At 38.4% G+C, this 14,929-nt stretch overlaps 1 protein-coding gene across 1 annotated transcript in view; it reads right to left on the minus strand.

Moving 5' to 3' along the window:
* Window positions 1-2,244: 2,244 nt before the first annotated feature.
* LOC136877744 (very long chain fatty acid elongase 7) overlaps window positions 2,245-14,929 on the minus strand; it is a 126,328-nt gene continuing 113,643 nt past the window's right edge. Inside the window, exon 8 of the mRNA XM_067151955.2 lies at window positions 2,245-2,737. Coding sequence (XP_067008056.2) covers window positions 2,573-2,737 — 165 coding nt within the window. The 3' untranslated portion in view covers window positions 2,245-2,572. The remainder of the gene's footprint in view (window positions 2,738-14,929) is intronic.

Below are 14,929 nucleotides of genomic sequence, written 5' to 3' on the forward strand. Positions count from 1 at the left end.
CTGTAAACGAGAACGCGGTCGCCGTCACATGTTCCTGTACACCCTATAGAGAACCCTTCAACTTCGATGAATGGAAAACCAGATTTGAAAACAGACAGAAAAACAATAAAACTTACCCCTTTAGAAAAAGTGTTGGAAGCCTGTAAACAAGCGTTGTAGCGTGTGATGATTTTCCTTTTCAGTTTCTGCAATTCAGCCTCATGAAACTTCAAAATGTCGGTGCGAATTGCATTTTTTAGTTCATCTATAGTGCGAAGATTACTTTTGTACAGCCTATCTTTCCAACTATCCCATAAATAGAAGTCACAAGGGGGTTAATTGGAAGAGCGTGCTGGCTACATATCCGCACCAAATATTCTGTCCCAGAAAAAAACCACGGCACTTAATTAATTGCGTTACGAGTGGTATGTGCCGCATCACCTTCTTGCTGCAAATATCCGAGGTATATTTTTCTTGATTGCTCAATAACTGGGAAAGTCCTTTAGTATTAATTCTAGGAATCGATCAGAAGTAATGACGTCGTTAATGAAATTAGCCTTACAATTCTTAGAGCACTAATAATAAAGAAAGCTCATATTTCAAGGTCATTAAGGTCATGAAGTCAATATATTCTTGGATGCCCATGTGATCATTATGTGTTATTTTGCGAATTTAATGTTCATGCTAACAAAACCACGCCTCATCAGAAAACAGCACTAATTCAGGATTTAATACACCACTGTTGGCATACTGAAGAAACGAATAATAGTAATAATGCTTTCTTGGGGCTGATCTCCTTGACTTAAACTCTATGACTTTGTAAGGTTTAAATTTCAATTTTCTGTCCCTCCCTTCTCCCGTGCAGAAAAAAATGAATCACCTTTCTGAGCCGAATTTCTTAAAGATTATTTGGGGAGGGGGTTAATCGCTGAAGTATTTCAGACATATCCTGATTTTCCGTCAGTTAAGACAGTCGGTTGTTTAACTCGATTTTTATTTTGTACTGGACGCGAAGTTTTGAATTTGTTCACGTTTAAAAAAAAATCATACGCGTTGGCTCTCGCGCTCCGGGAGATTGTTTGCGGACTTATCTCTAACTCTCAGCAGACCTTGCATTAACGATTTGCAGCACTCGAAAATACGCACTTAAACACTTAATTTAGAAGCCATGAAGCTTACTAAACCGATCAATTACTGTTGTATAAGAAGAACAAGCAATCACAATATACGCTGTACGGAAGCTTATCGCAGACTAGCTGAGATATTAACAGCACTGGGCGAGCTGTATGGGTCAGGTGTCTATCGCACCATCCACTCGCTCAGGCATGGTACAGTGAATAATCAGCATCGCGACTGAGGCTCGCACTGGTTGATAAGCTGAGCACTGGGCCTGGATTTTAATGTCACGAGCTCTTCCTCCCCATTCCTAGCTCGTTACCATATCATCGTCGCCATAATGCCTGTCTTTGTCTGTGTGATATAAAACATGTGTTGGACATGATTGTAAATACTTCTACTCTTACTGTATATCGAGAATTCCCATTTTACTTGTACAATATGTTTGTAATGTGCCTGGTTTATTAGAATTTCCAAGCGTGATTTGTCTAATTTTTATTATTTCCAATAATAAAATATGAATATTTGAAATTAAACTCATGTCTGAATCAACAAATTGTTTTGTTTCACATCCGTCTGGTAGAATAGATAGGTAGACGTATTGTAAGCTGAAAACCCTTGAGACAGTGTCCAACACATCACCGTAATAGTTCATTGTAGAAAAATATGAAAATTGCGTTATCTACTTATTCTTAACTGAATATACACGTGTGCTCAGATATTGCAATAAAAGAAATGGCGTATGGCTTTTAGTGCCGGGAGTGTCCGAGGACATGTTCGGCTCGCCAGGTGCAGGTCTTTTGATTTGACACCCGTAGGTGACCTGCGCGTCGTGATGAGGATGAAATGATGATGAAGACGACACATACACCCAGCCCTCGAGCCGGCGAAATTAACCAATGATGGTTAAAATTCCCGACCCTACCGGGAATCGAACCCGGGACCCCTCTGACCAAAGGCCAGCACGCTAATCATATAGCCATGGAGCCGGACATTGCAATAAAATCTGTTACACATTGAATACTGACCAATAACTTTGTATAAGGTGGCTATGATATTGTGAATTCAATTTGTGGGTGATATGAACCATTTTGAATTTGAAATAAAAGTGCAAAATATAAATGGATTGAAACTGTATAATAATGCATTTCAGAATGCAATAAACAATACACTACATATTGTATTAACATAAGACAATTGTATTTTGGTTACTAGTTAAAACAAATTGCGTCTAAGAAGTAAAACTATGAAATGAGATCATTAAGATAGAATGCCTTTGTAGTAAAATATTATCAGTTATTTTCCTCCTTAAACATTTCACAAAGTTACATTGGTAAATATATTTTTGTTTTTCGGCAGGCTTCAAACAAAAATGCAGTTTCACGGAGGTTTTTGATTTCAGTTCTTTTGAGGTATATGAACGAAGGAGACTGGAGAATACTGTATTGTTACTTATTCTTTTGTTCATTATCTTTGATCACTTTGCCTTCTTCTTGTTGTAGGCTTTTATATAGAAGTCGAGGAACATTAAGGACATGAAGGTGGTTTGTGTAACCAAAGCGAAGGCAAGCCAGTACGGATATCCGCAGGTGTTATTGAACAGAATCTGGGAACTGTGCACGGTGATTAAGAAGAACTGGATCTGTAACAAAGAAAAAGTATTGGAACTTTAAATAAAGCGTTAAAAGAAGTAACTTAGTCGGTACACCTTAGTTGGCCCCTGGTCGAAATTTGCTTGGACGTAATATCCACTGTTGCCTTCCGGGTCATACATAATTGATATTCATTGTTCCCTTCCAGATTTGTCCATGCAAATTTGGAATATGCATACTGATTCCATCAATAAAAGCAAACATTTTTCTTCCAATTTGCAGATTTAAAAATTACATTAACACCGATAAAATGTGTCTTAGTAGTATGGACACATTGTGCATTTAATTCAGCATTAACTTTAAATAGAGTATATTCAGAGTATGTGGGCACTGTGGTTTTAAAATTGTTAGGTTACATTTGGTTTATGCTGAAATATGCTTAAAATGTAGTTGTGTTTCAAACTGAAGTCATCAATTTTGTTGTTTTTGAAAATCAAATACCGTACTTATATCTGATGAAATATTACCTTATTCTTTATACCTTTTGTTTTTCCTAAACTTCTTGGAGTATCTGAATAGTATTAAATGTTTAGTATGACTGATGGTAAGGCAATTCGGGTTCTTGTGAAACGATTCACATCCCTTCATAGTTGTTCCTCCTGTATGAAAAATTGTCACTTTCATCCGCCATGGTGAAATTATATTTTCCTTTGAAAGCGTGTAGCGGTATGTTATGGCGTGATAATTATTTTCTAACTATTCCTTAGGGACATAGAAATTGGTGTCAAATTTTACTATTTAAAGAGCACCTATGACTTGTCAATGGTATTGAATTTTAGCCTAGTAAGGGCAGAAATATTGTATTCGTATAATTTATTTAATATGCGAGTGCTATCATGAAGTGCGTTGTTTGGACTTTTTCTGACGAACATGAAAATTAGTGTCAAATAAAACTAATTAGTCAATAATCAGAGCAATAATTTTCACGTAATAATGCCCATGAGAATCAGTTGAACTGTCCTGCAACATTATTCTTCAGAAATTGGTTGTTTCCGCAGAGCTGGTTCGCTGAATACAGACCTGCTTGTTAAGTGATTGGTTATGCACATGCTCTGTGAGTAGAGTTTGAAAGCATCGCCCAGTTGTTGTGGTGAGGGCTCTTCCTAGCACGGACTTGAGGAGATGTGGAAAGGTCCAATCTACCGAATGGAACCGCCTTGAATGAACCAGCGTGTGAAGTAATTTGTTTTTCTCTCTACACCATTTCCTGTCTGATATAATAATTTGGCCTTTATTTTGGAAGAATGAACATAGGTTTACATAGTCTCTGACCACGTGCTAATTAACAATGGCTTCAACGTACAGTTGTATAAGTGAAGAATCGTTTTCGTACCTTTCAATTAATTCGGGAAAATCAACGATTCACCGGGAACATGTTTCTACAAACTGTGAAGTCCTTGAGTGTTCAAATTTACCTCTAAAACAATAGTAGTGATCATGGCGATTGTGGAAGTGTCCATGAAGGTATTAAAATATCGGCGTCATTAGGTGTTATTTATAAGAGTTTTTCATGTGATGTAAATTTTTGGGGAATACTTTTGACATTTACGAATTCCGCGAAACTTATATTCTTGGAAATTAAACGTGAATAAATATATTCAGGCTGGACGATCTTAAATATATATTGTAATGTACTAGCACTAATTATCGTAGTAGTACTTCCGAAATATGCCATACTTTTATCCGGACGGAATGTTTATATTAGGCGTCGCGTCTCATATTTACTAAATGAAATATCATCTTGGTGATTTATTATTATTATTTTTATGTGGGTTTTCCACTAGGTTATGATTACCTTTTATCTGAGAGATCTTGGTGACGTTATCGTATCTTTGGGTGATGAAATTCTTTATATGATAGTAAGTTCTATTGTGTCTATTACTTCTGTTCTGTAGTTGTTAAATTTCATATGTTTCTTGGGTCCCTTCTCCATTCTCTAAATATTCACGAGGTAAACGCAGGAGTGTGCTCTCGGAATTTACTGTCTAATACGGATATTAGAATGTGTTTAACATCCAAAGCCATGAAAGTATTATAAAGAAATAGGCACGATTTTAATATATTTAAACCTGTAAAAGATTTGTACGTGAAACTCGAAGTTGATGGTTATTATCGTTGGTTTGTCATATTTAAAGTCGTCGTTCTTATTTTTCATGTAATGCTCCGCCAATTTGGTTTGTCGTTTATTTTGATTGTTTCTGGCCGCGCCTGACTTTGTTGAGAGGTTGTTTTTTGTTTTTTCATTTTCCATTTTAGTTTTTGTTTGAATGTGTAATTAACTTCTTTCGAGTTCAAATAACTTAATTGAATTTATTCTTGGCTTTAGTAACTTAACATTCCCCTATTTTCTGAGTGATAGCGACGTTTGCTTTTAGGCTTCGTTCCCTTTATATTTAATTAATTTTATGTAATTAAATTATTCCTAAGTTTACTAGCTTCATTTTCTTTAAATGAAACTTGATGATCTTCATATTATTCTGAATTTATCGACGTTTAACTATTATTCATTTCTCTTCTGGTTTCACTCTGTCAAGGAAAGTCGCGTTGGTACTATCGCATCTTAGACTCTATGAAAGAAACTTGTATACACTAGACGTCTAAAATACTGCTGCCTTTTCAAGTGTGATTTTTTATTCCTTCACGTGTATTGTCCTTTATAAAAATAAGCTTATTTTTAATATTATTAGTTTATAGGTTGAACTAAACAGGCCTTCGCCCAATACAAAGTTCACAATGGTAATATCCTAAGCCTAAGAAACCATATAAAAACTTATAAACAAACAATAAGTTAAGAATAGATGGCCAGCGGTCAACACGCTCCCGGAGTGCCGTTGGCCTAGTGAATAAATCTGTACTATGGAAATAAATGTTGTACAGGTTATGGGCAATAAGATGGACTCCTCACGCAGTGATCATTGCCCGGCGATGCCTGCTACGGTGAGGCTACTCCCCGCAACAGAATGGTTCACCAGGCATTGCCCACCGAGCGCCTGAATCTGGTGCAAACCAGAAGTACAATGATCTGCCGTGGCTCGCTAGGATGTTCACGAGACTATACTAATTATGTATTAATAAAAAGAAAAGAAAAAGGGATACTAGTAGAGCTCTTTCCAGCAGTGCTGACTAGTGCGGAAGCCTGGTGTAGACCATATAACTAAGAAATTTTACGCAGCCTGTATTGGTTACGTAACGTATAGATAAGCTACGTCCAACCTTGTCCCGACTCCACTTTGCCACTCTGGCAATAAAATACCTCACCCAGCAAACCTCTGCATTATCATGCCTCCCGCTGAGTGCATTTGCTTTCTCAGGGCAAATCCTCCTACCATTTAAATTATTTTGCACATTACATTCACATAATCCCTTCACTGCCCTCGCTCATTCTTCTGAACTGTGCCTACCTCACTTTCTGTTCTACTTAATGTTCCAACTCCTAGCTCACTTACGCAATAAGAGATAAGAAACACGCGCTGCATGATTCGCAATCTCCTCCAACTCACCAGCTCACAAAATTTCTCAATACTACTTGCCCTTATTTAAACCAATTACAACTTATTCACATAAACCACCACAATAGTTTTCTTAATTTCTCTCAACCAAACCTCCTCAGCATACATCACCCTTAATTTCACTGTATACCATCACATACCACCATACACCAACTACACCTCGTTCTCATCCTCTCTCTTACCTCTACCAAGTATGATAGTTACACACACACACTACAAACCATTTCCATTTTACTTAAATATACCTCCATACTAGAATTGTCCTAATTTCTCTCAGGCCAACATTTACAACAAACATCACCTACCCACACCTACCTCTCTCCATTTGATTCACTCCTTTAAATAAACTCATTCCAACATACCCCAACTTGACTCTCTCCTTCAATGTCACTGTATAGCAGCACGTACAATCATATACTATCAACTACACCTCATTATTATCCTCTCTCTATCTACTACCAAGTGTAACAACACCTATAATTGTTACACACACCACAAACCATTTACAACTTAATTAAATGTAAACATGATCTTCACATCGACTATCCTCTCCAAATGCTATTCAGTTATAACAACTATAATAATTACACTACATACACACATCTACCTCTCTCCATTCAATCCACTCTTTTAATCAAGCACATTCCACCATACATCAACTTGACTATAAACACACCTCCATAACATACTTCACCATTACATTATATATACCATACACTCCAAACCGATTACAACTTATTTAAATAATCCTCCCCACTAGAATTCTCTTAATTACACACATTCCATTAAATACCATACCCTTCTTTTAACCATATCATATCCTCACCTCCACTATAACTTCTTCATTCTACACACTTTTCTACTTAAATCTCCAACTCCATACACCAATTCCACCTCAATATCATCCCCTCTCTCATCATTACCAGGTACTATTCCACACTCTCAATACTTTTCCGTTACAACACTCGCTATACATTTCAATACAACAATTGTGATAGTCAGAGACACTGCATACTAATTACAACTTATTCAACATACAAACACCTACCTCTATATTCTCCTCCAACTCACCAGCTAAATATTTTTCAATATAGCTTGTCCAATATTACACCAATTCCACCTCAATAAAACCATTACCAGGTACTATTCCACACTCTCAATACTTTTCCGTTACAACACTCAAATGCATTTCAATACAACTGTGATAGTGAGAGACACTGCATACTGATTACAATTTACTCAAAACAGAAACACCTACCTCTATATTCTCCTCCAACTCACCAGCTAAAGATTTTTCAATACAACTTGTCCGTAATTCACACACTTCATCATTAGCTCCTTTATACACACACCTACCTCTCACCATTAAGTTTAATGTACCACTTCATTGCCTATCCTCACACACACTGCAAACCAGTTAAAATTTCCACAACTAACATAAAGATATGACTCTCACTACTTATGTTACCACCCTGTCTGCGACAACTATTCCCTTACTTACTACTAATTTTATTAGAGTTTTTCCTTCTTGTTACGATACCCTTATCATTTCTGTTCATTCCCCACGTGTCCCTTAAGCTCTTGATCCTCCGTCTGGTCATAAACAGCTCTATGCTTTTCCTGGTTGCCTCTGACCGTTCCTTTTCCCTCTGTGCCTCCATTTATTCACTGCATTCACTTCTCTGACTTTCCACTTCTATTGCTGTGTCCATAGCTGTATCCCTAGACCTTTCTATTCTCGCCTCATTATCCACTACTCCTTCCTTATCACTGTTTATGATCACACTTTCACTTTGCACACCTCCCTGGCTTTCTTCCTTCATTTTACTGTTTCCCTTGGTATTTTCCTTATCACCTCCCCCGTCTTCTCAAACATTGCTGTCTTTGACTGGTCTTTCTTGCACTCTAATCACCATACTTCTCTCCGTTACTTCCTCTTGTTTCATCTTCTCTTTTAGGTCCAGCAATTTAGTCACGGGCCAAATTCTCCTCCTGCTGCCATTTGTCACCACTAGTTCCTGTCCCCTGATAAATGCTCTCAAGCCTTGGTGTCTAGCTCGTACCATATGTTTCTTGAGAATTTTAGCATTCCTGCTCCCTTCATTTCCCGTATCTCTCTTGATCCACATTTTATCTCTCTGAATGTTACCCACATTTCCAATCACAATATCGGTCATCAACGTGGATAACAGTTGAACTTTAATAGGCCTGTTGTCTTTAAATTTAGCTATTCTCTCCACATCATCTATGTCAACTTCGCTAAAATTAATTTTCATTTTCCCCTGAATTAAGTCCCCCACTTTGTAAATTGTAAGCACTTCGTCCTCCCTCTTCTCCTAAGACATTTCTTTCTGCGATTTTGAATACTGGCTTCCACTTCTGCTTTAAGCTTCAGCGCTTCCTCATCTAATCGTCCTATTTCTCCCTTAATGATGCAACTTCTTCGGCATTGTTCCTCACTTGGGATGTTGCGTCATCTGCCTATTCTCGGAACCATTTCTTCATTTTGTCGAACTCCTTCGTTTGCTCTTGTATCATATTCTTGAGTTGCTCGAATGGGCAGACTTCCTTAACTACCTCTTTTGCTACCCTCCAGATTGCGTCCATGTCTTCCCAACTCATGCTTCCACTGGCAGTCGGACCGGGGTTCAGTTCAACTCCCCCGATCCATAGCATTACTATAATCACCGCCGCTGTCAGCATCATCTCTACTTTCATTCCCATTTCCATTCTACACCCTCCTAGTTTCACTTCTTCTTTCTTCCCTGCCATCTTCCTATGATGGCTCTGTATTGCTCAACTCCAATCATCTTCTATGAACTCTTCACTTCTTTCTTGAACTCCCCTCTCCCTCTACCGGGACCCTCCACTCAACATGTCTGCGCTTGTCGGTCGCTTAGGCTATACTGACTTATTTTTAATACATTAAATTATTTCTACTTCTTATTTGCATTATCGCTAGATATATTTTTGAGCGCAATAGAATTCGTCGCCTCTTTCTCGCTTCTTCTCGGGCCATTTAAGTACGCTTCGACCCCCTCTTCCTGGTTGGCGAAACTTTGACCTTGGCAATTTTCTAGTTTTGGGAACAAAAACAGAGAGACACCAAAAGTTAAAAAAAAAAAAAAAAAATACTTCAGTGGATCAGTATTATGAATGAATAATACCAGGATATTTTGCTGAATTAATAAATGTATAGACAGGAGACACTTGCGATTACATGTATATATATATAAAAAATAAGAGTTTTGTCTGTACATTGCTCAAAATTTAAAAAGGATGATATTTCCGTGTCAGTCATGTCCATAGTAACATGGAAATGCATTTTTTATTTTCCGTAATTTCTGTCTGTCTGTCTGTCTGTCTGTCTGTCTGTCTGTCTGTCTGTCTGTCTGTCTGTCTGTCTGTCTGTCTGTCTGTATGTATGTATGTATGTATGTATGTATGTATGTACACGCATCGCGAGAAAACGAGCGAAGAGAATTTAATGACAATCGGTATGTAAAGTCCGGGAATAAGTCGCTACAATCTAGGTCATAAGTAATCTTTTTCACGCTGATAGAAATGGTAGTTTAGGGGAAGGCCTAAAATATAATTCTCAAATGTTCATGTTATTAGTGGTCCTAGCTTAATGAAAACCGGTATGTAAAGTTCTAAAATGAGTAGCCACAATGTAAACTATAAATAATCTTATTCACTCTGAAAGAAATTGTAGTTTAGGGAAGGCCTAAAATTTTATTCTCAAATATTTATGTTATTAGTGGTCCCATTTTGATTAAAATAGGTATGCAAAGTTGGCGAATAAGTCGCTACAATCTACGCCATAAATAATCTTATTCACGCTGAGGGAAGTGGTAGTTTAGGGGAAGGCCTAAAATTTAATTCTCAAATATTTGTTATTAGTTGTCCCGTCGTAAATAAAATCAGTATGCAAAGTCGAGGAATAAGTCGCTACAATCTATGGATAAATAACTTTATTCACGCTGAGCGAAATTGTAGCTTAGAGGAAGGCACGAATTTCAATTCTCGAATATTTGTGTTATTAGTGGTCTTATTGACAATTACTATATAAATAAAGTTACATAGTATTAAATTTCCGATCATTCATATCTTATACATTTTGACCGTACCGGCTATGATAACAGAGATATTCATGAATATGGATTTTTGTTGCTAAGATAATATCAGCGCCGTCACGTGGAAATGGGTAAACAGAATTTAATGAAAATCGGTATGTAAAGTCGGGGAATAAGGAACTACAGTCTACGCTATAATTAATTTTATAAGACGGCCTGATATTACATAGTCGAAAGAAACTGAATGTGAAGGCCTACAATACAGAAAGCTCATAACATTGATAAACAAGAACATTACATTGACCATTGTTTGTTGTGATATGCTTTGTGTCTCTGTTGCCATTCATCTCCGATAGATTGGATTACTGCTGTATACCGAGTTTTTTAAATTTTCTCTACGTCGCGCTGACATACATAGGACTCATGGCGCGATACGATACGAAAGGGCTAGGAGTGGGAAGGAAGCAGCCCCTACGTTAATTACGTTATAGCCCCAGCATTTTCCTGGTGTGAAAATTGGAGACCACGGAAAACCATTTTCAGGGCTGTCGACAGTGGAGTTCGAACCCACTACCTCCCGGATCCAAGCTCACACCTATGCGTCCCTAACTGAACAGCCAACTCACCCGGTCGTACCGAGTATAACAGCCTGCCTGAAAATTGGCGGGAAATAGCTGGGGAGTTAGATACATTTCTGATACTACTGATACGTAACAAACTGATTCATCATAGCATTCGAGCTATTCATTTCCTACTCTGACGCACTGATTAGAATGAACAGTGTGCATATTTAACGGAATAATGGCAGAGAAGTATTCACGGCTGTCTGCGGTCTGGTCATTGCAGCACTGGAACTTTGGACTGTTAGATCGGCACCGTAGTACCTTTTCGTTAAAAGTGAGAAAATGTGCGGTTTATTAATTTGATCGAGTATTTTATATAACATTGCTTTTAATAATTACATTCCTGACGACTTCAGGTAGGAAAACCACAAAGACAATCTTTCTGAGAATCCCGTAGCGAAGCACGGGTACATCAGCTAGTTTATATATACACGGCAAAAAAGGCTTGGAACATCAAGGAAGGAATATAAAAATAAAGTCATTGAACATTGCTTATTGAATCACAGAGATACAAGCTGGAAATCCAAACATTTACAAACTCATGTGTATTGCTTCCGATATCTAATAAATAAACTGTAATAATGAAACGATTACAATTGTTTTTCGAAGGCATTCGTACCGGGTAGGACCTCCCATTTCATTGTTCAGGTCTCTGAATGCTTGCAATCAGTACATTTACGACATCTTAAGGAAGAAGGTCCCATTCCATCTACGCATCTCTAATGAGGTTTGAGAGGGTCTGTGGATGCTGTTGACCATCATAAACAGCATTCTCAACCTGTTCCATACATGCTGAATGCAGTTCATCCGGTGAATTAGCTGACCAATTCATATGTTTGTTACCCGCCTTTCACATGAAGTTCCTCACTGATGCACCTCGATGAGGGCGAGCATTGACGTCAACGAAAATGAATTTAGCACCATAATCATCCCTAAAGATGTGTGCAAATATATAAAGATTTTCATCGTTACACCGCTGGTAAGTTAAAATCTCTCGAATTGGTATCAAAGGTCCACGATGGTCGTGCATATCCCAGCCCAAAACATTACACCAATACCTCCAAATGCACGCACCTATTGAACCGCGGCTTGACGTCTCCTCAGCGTTTTTTCCGTATATCTGGCCTAATTGATATCCTTGTTTCATCTATGAGCATCGCTTTACGCCATGCATCCAAAACCCAGTTAAGATGTTCGATGGCCCAACTTCTCATCACAAGATGACAACTCTCTAGTGGAACACATTGAATCGGTCGGAATCTCCTTAATTTGGCACTATGCTGCCGACTGCATACATTTTGTGCAGGTACACCGATCGAGGTTGCCCTGGAGAAGTCAGCTCGTAATTGCTGAACAGTAGAAGTTGATCATCTTTGCGCTGTTACGCGTAAATACCGATCTCTACGTGGCTTTATCACCCTATGTCGAACTTCCCTCTGTCTGTTTGTCTCACAGTACATTTTGACGTTTTTGGCAATGCAATGTGGGTACTAGGCGTGGTACCACTCATTGTGTATGTCTACCTTGAATCAGTGCCGCAATTTTAGATCGATCAAACTGAGAAAAACGCATTGCACACAAAGCGGAAACACTAGCTGAAATTCACACTGTCCTGTGCACTACCACCAATATTCTCCAGATATGGCATACTGAACCGTTCTGTTCATGGGCCAGTGGAGGTAATTATTATGTAATGAGGAAAAATCATATGATGACCACAAAGTCATGGTCAAATATGATGCAAAATCGCATCTTTTTTTAAGAGTATCACCACAAGAGTTGGCGTGACTCTCTGTAAGAGAAGGACGGAGATAAGGAATGCCAAGCACTTCAGCCTCAGGGGATTTACTGATGCCAATATGTAAAAAATGAAACCGGGAGACTTGAGGCCTGACAGAAAATAAGTATGAGACGTGTCAACGCCCACAGACGGAATCTGAGAAAGGTAAAACGATAGGAATATTGGGAATAATTTTCCGAGTAATTTGATATGCATTAATATGCTAGTAATCATTTCCTCTAATTTATTGATCTTCAACTCAAGTACCCTGTGAACCACGCCAGCTCCAAACAAGGAACACTAGTGTATCTGAATGGTCCCGAGCGGGCAAAAACTTAGCGTGGCTTGGGAATCAGTCAAATAAATACTGAGCTCAAGTGACGAGGAGCCCATTTTCTACACTCAACTCAGATCGCGAAGTGCGTGTCGTGTGTCGATCGCGCTAAGGTAGAACAAATTATCATAGCATTGTGTTAGAAGTTGGTGAAATTTTATTTGTCCGTGTGCTCAAATTAAACAGTCAAATACCGTGATATTGTGTTCTAAAGTTCAGCAAGAAGCCGATAGAGGTGATACGGATTAGAAGCATTCTTATTTTGCTAAATATGCTTTTAGAATAACATAAATCCAGTGAAGCCTGAATACTAACTTGTTCTCAGATCGATGTGAGCTCAAACTGAACGGTATAGTCTAGCAGTCTTATAATGAAACATTTCCATGTGGACAGAACTTAATCTGCCGACATATAAGGCGCTAAGCTAGGAGAAGCTCAGTGAATTGTAACTACAGTAATAAGCTTAGCTTAGGAGGTAGGATGAAGTAACCCACAACGTTGCTGTACGTCTGGCTAGGAGATAAGGACGAGTGAGATTTCGCACGATTGCATGTTTTCAAAGTTTACGTTGATTTGCGAAATAAGGGAATAAGCACCTAAACATACACAGATGTTAAAACTGGATTTCCTTTCAATTACATTATACCGCACGAACGCTCATCCGTAAGTGCCAATGTACAACGACGCATCCCACCTGTACGAGAAGGCGTCAGGAGACATCAGTTGCTGCCGAGAGAAGAAGATCTAATATTGAGAGGCGCAGGTTCATCATTATCTGGGAGAGACAACAGCCAAGGTGTTTCAGTCTAGGAAAAGGAAGACCATGGTGATGCCGCTGGAGAGGAACGTAGGAATGCTGTCCTGCGACAACAGCTGTACTATGGCGTGCTAAAAGCCGGAGATCCGCTATGGAGGATCGCTAAAGTGAACAACTATTCAGATCAGAGAGATTCTAACATTTAGGCATGGATTAGTGGCAGAGTAGCTTCGTAGATATTACAAATATTCCTTTTTTGCCCTTCACGCTACTATGTAAATAACTTTGCACTCAGGACTCGCATGTAAAGAAAGGTTAGTTTCTTTATTTAATGAGTCAGTTTACATTTGTCTGGATTATAGATTGATCCTTGTCATTTGTGTAAATTGATTTGTCATTAGTTGAAGGCAGGGATTGCTGTATAAGATCACTAAAGGAGTGGCCTGCACGGTCTAGTAACATTGATAGGCAGACCTAGTGAATTGGTTGAGATAGCCAGGAAATCTGCATGAGCATGCATTTTAGATATATTTTCCACGTTGGTTTGTCAATGTTGTAAGCAATAGGATCATCATAAGAGCCGCTTCAGACACTCTCTCTTACATGACATGATTTGAACGGCAGACCATTCAGTTCAGAGAAATAAGGCCAAGAAGAGTTTGTCTGCCAATACAAAGTAGATGTCTAGGCAAGATCCGCCTTAATTTGAGTAGGTACGCTAGAATAAGCATATAATATAAGATGTTAAATAGCCTATAATGAGCTTCTTGGATAAGCAGTATTATGTGCAGATATACTCACAGTAAAAAATAATAATAATTGATACTTCGTGATTTTGAATGTTATGAAAGTGTCTAGATAATTAAGTCTGTTATTTGTGTATTCGCAATAAGTGAAGGGAGTATTGAACTAACAAGGCCCACTAGGTTGGTAGAGATGTTGGCCCATAAATCAAGTGAGTCTTGTGTGAAAAGGCCAAGGTGGCGGCCGTCTGTCTGTCGTCATCATATCTGGAGTTGTGAAGTGAGGGTGAGCTTGTTGACGTCATTTGTTTTGATTGATATTCCCCTCGCCCAAGAAAGCAGGTCAATGCCTCCGCAGGC

Source organism: Anabrus simplex, chromosome 1, assembly GCF_040414725.1.
Source record: "Anabrus simplex isolate iqAnaSimp1 chromosome 1, ASM4041472v1, whole genome shotgun sequence".
NCBI classification, from domain to species: Eukaryota; Metazoa; Arthropoda; class Insecta; order Orthoptera; family Tettigoniidae; genus Anabrus; species Anabrus simplex.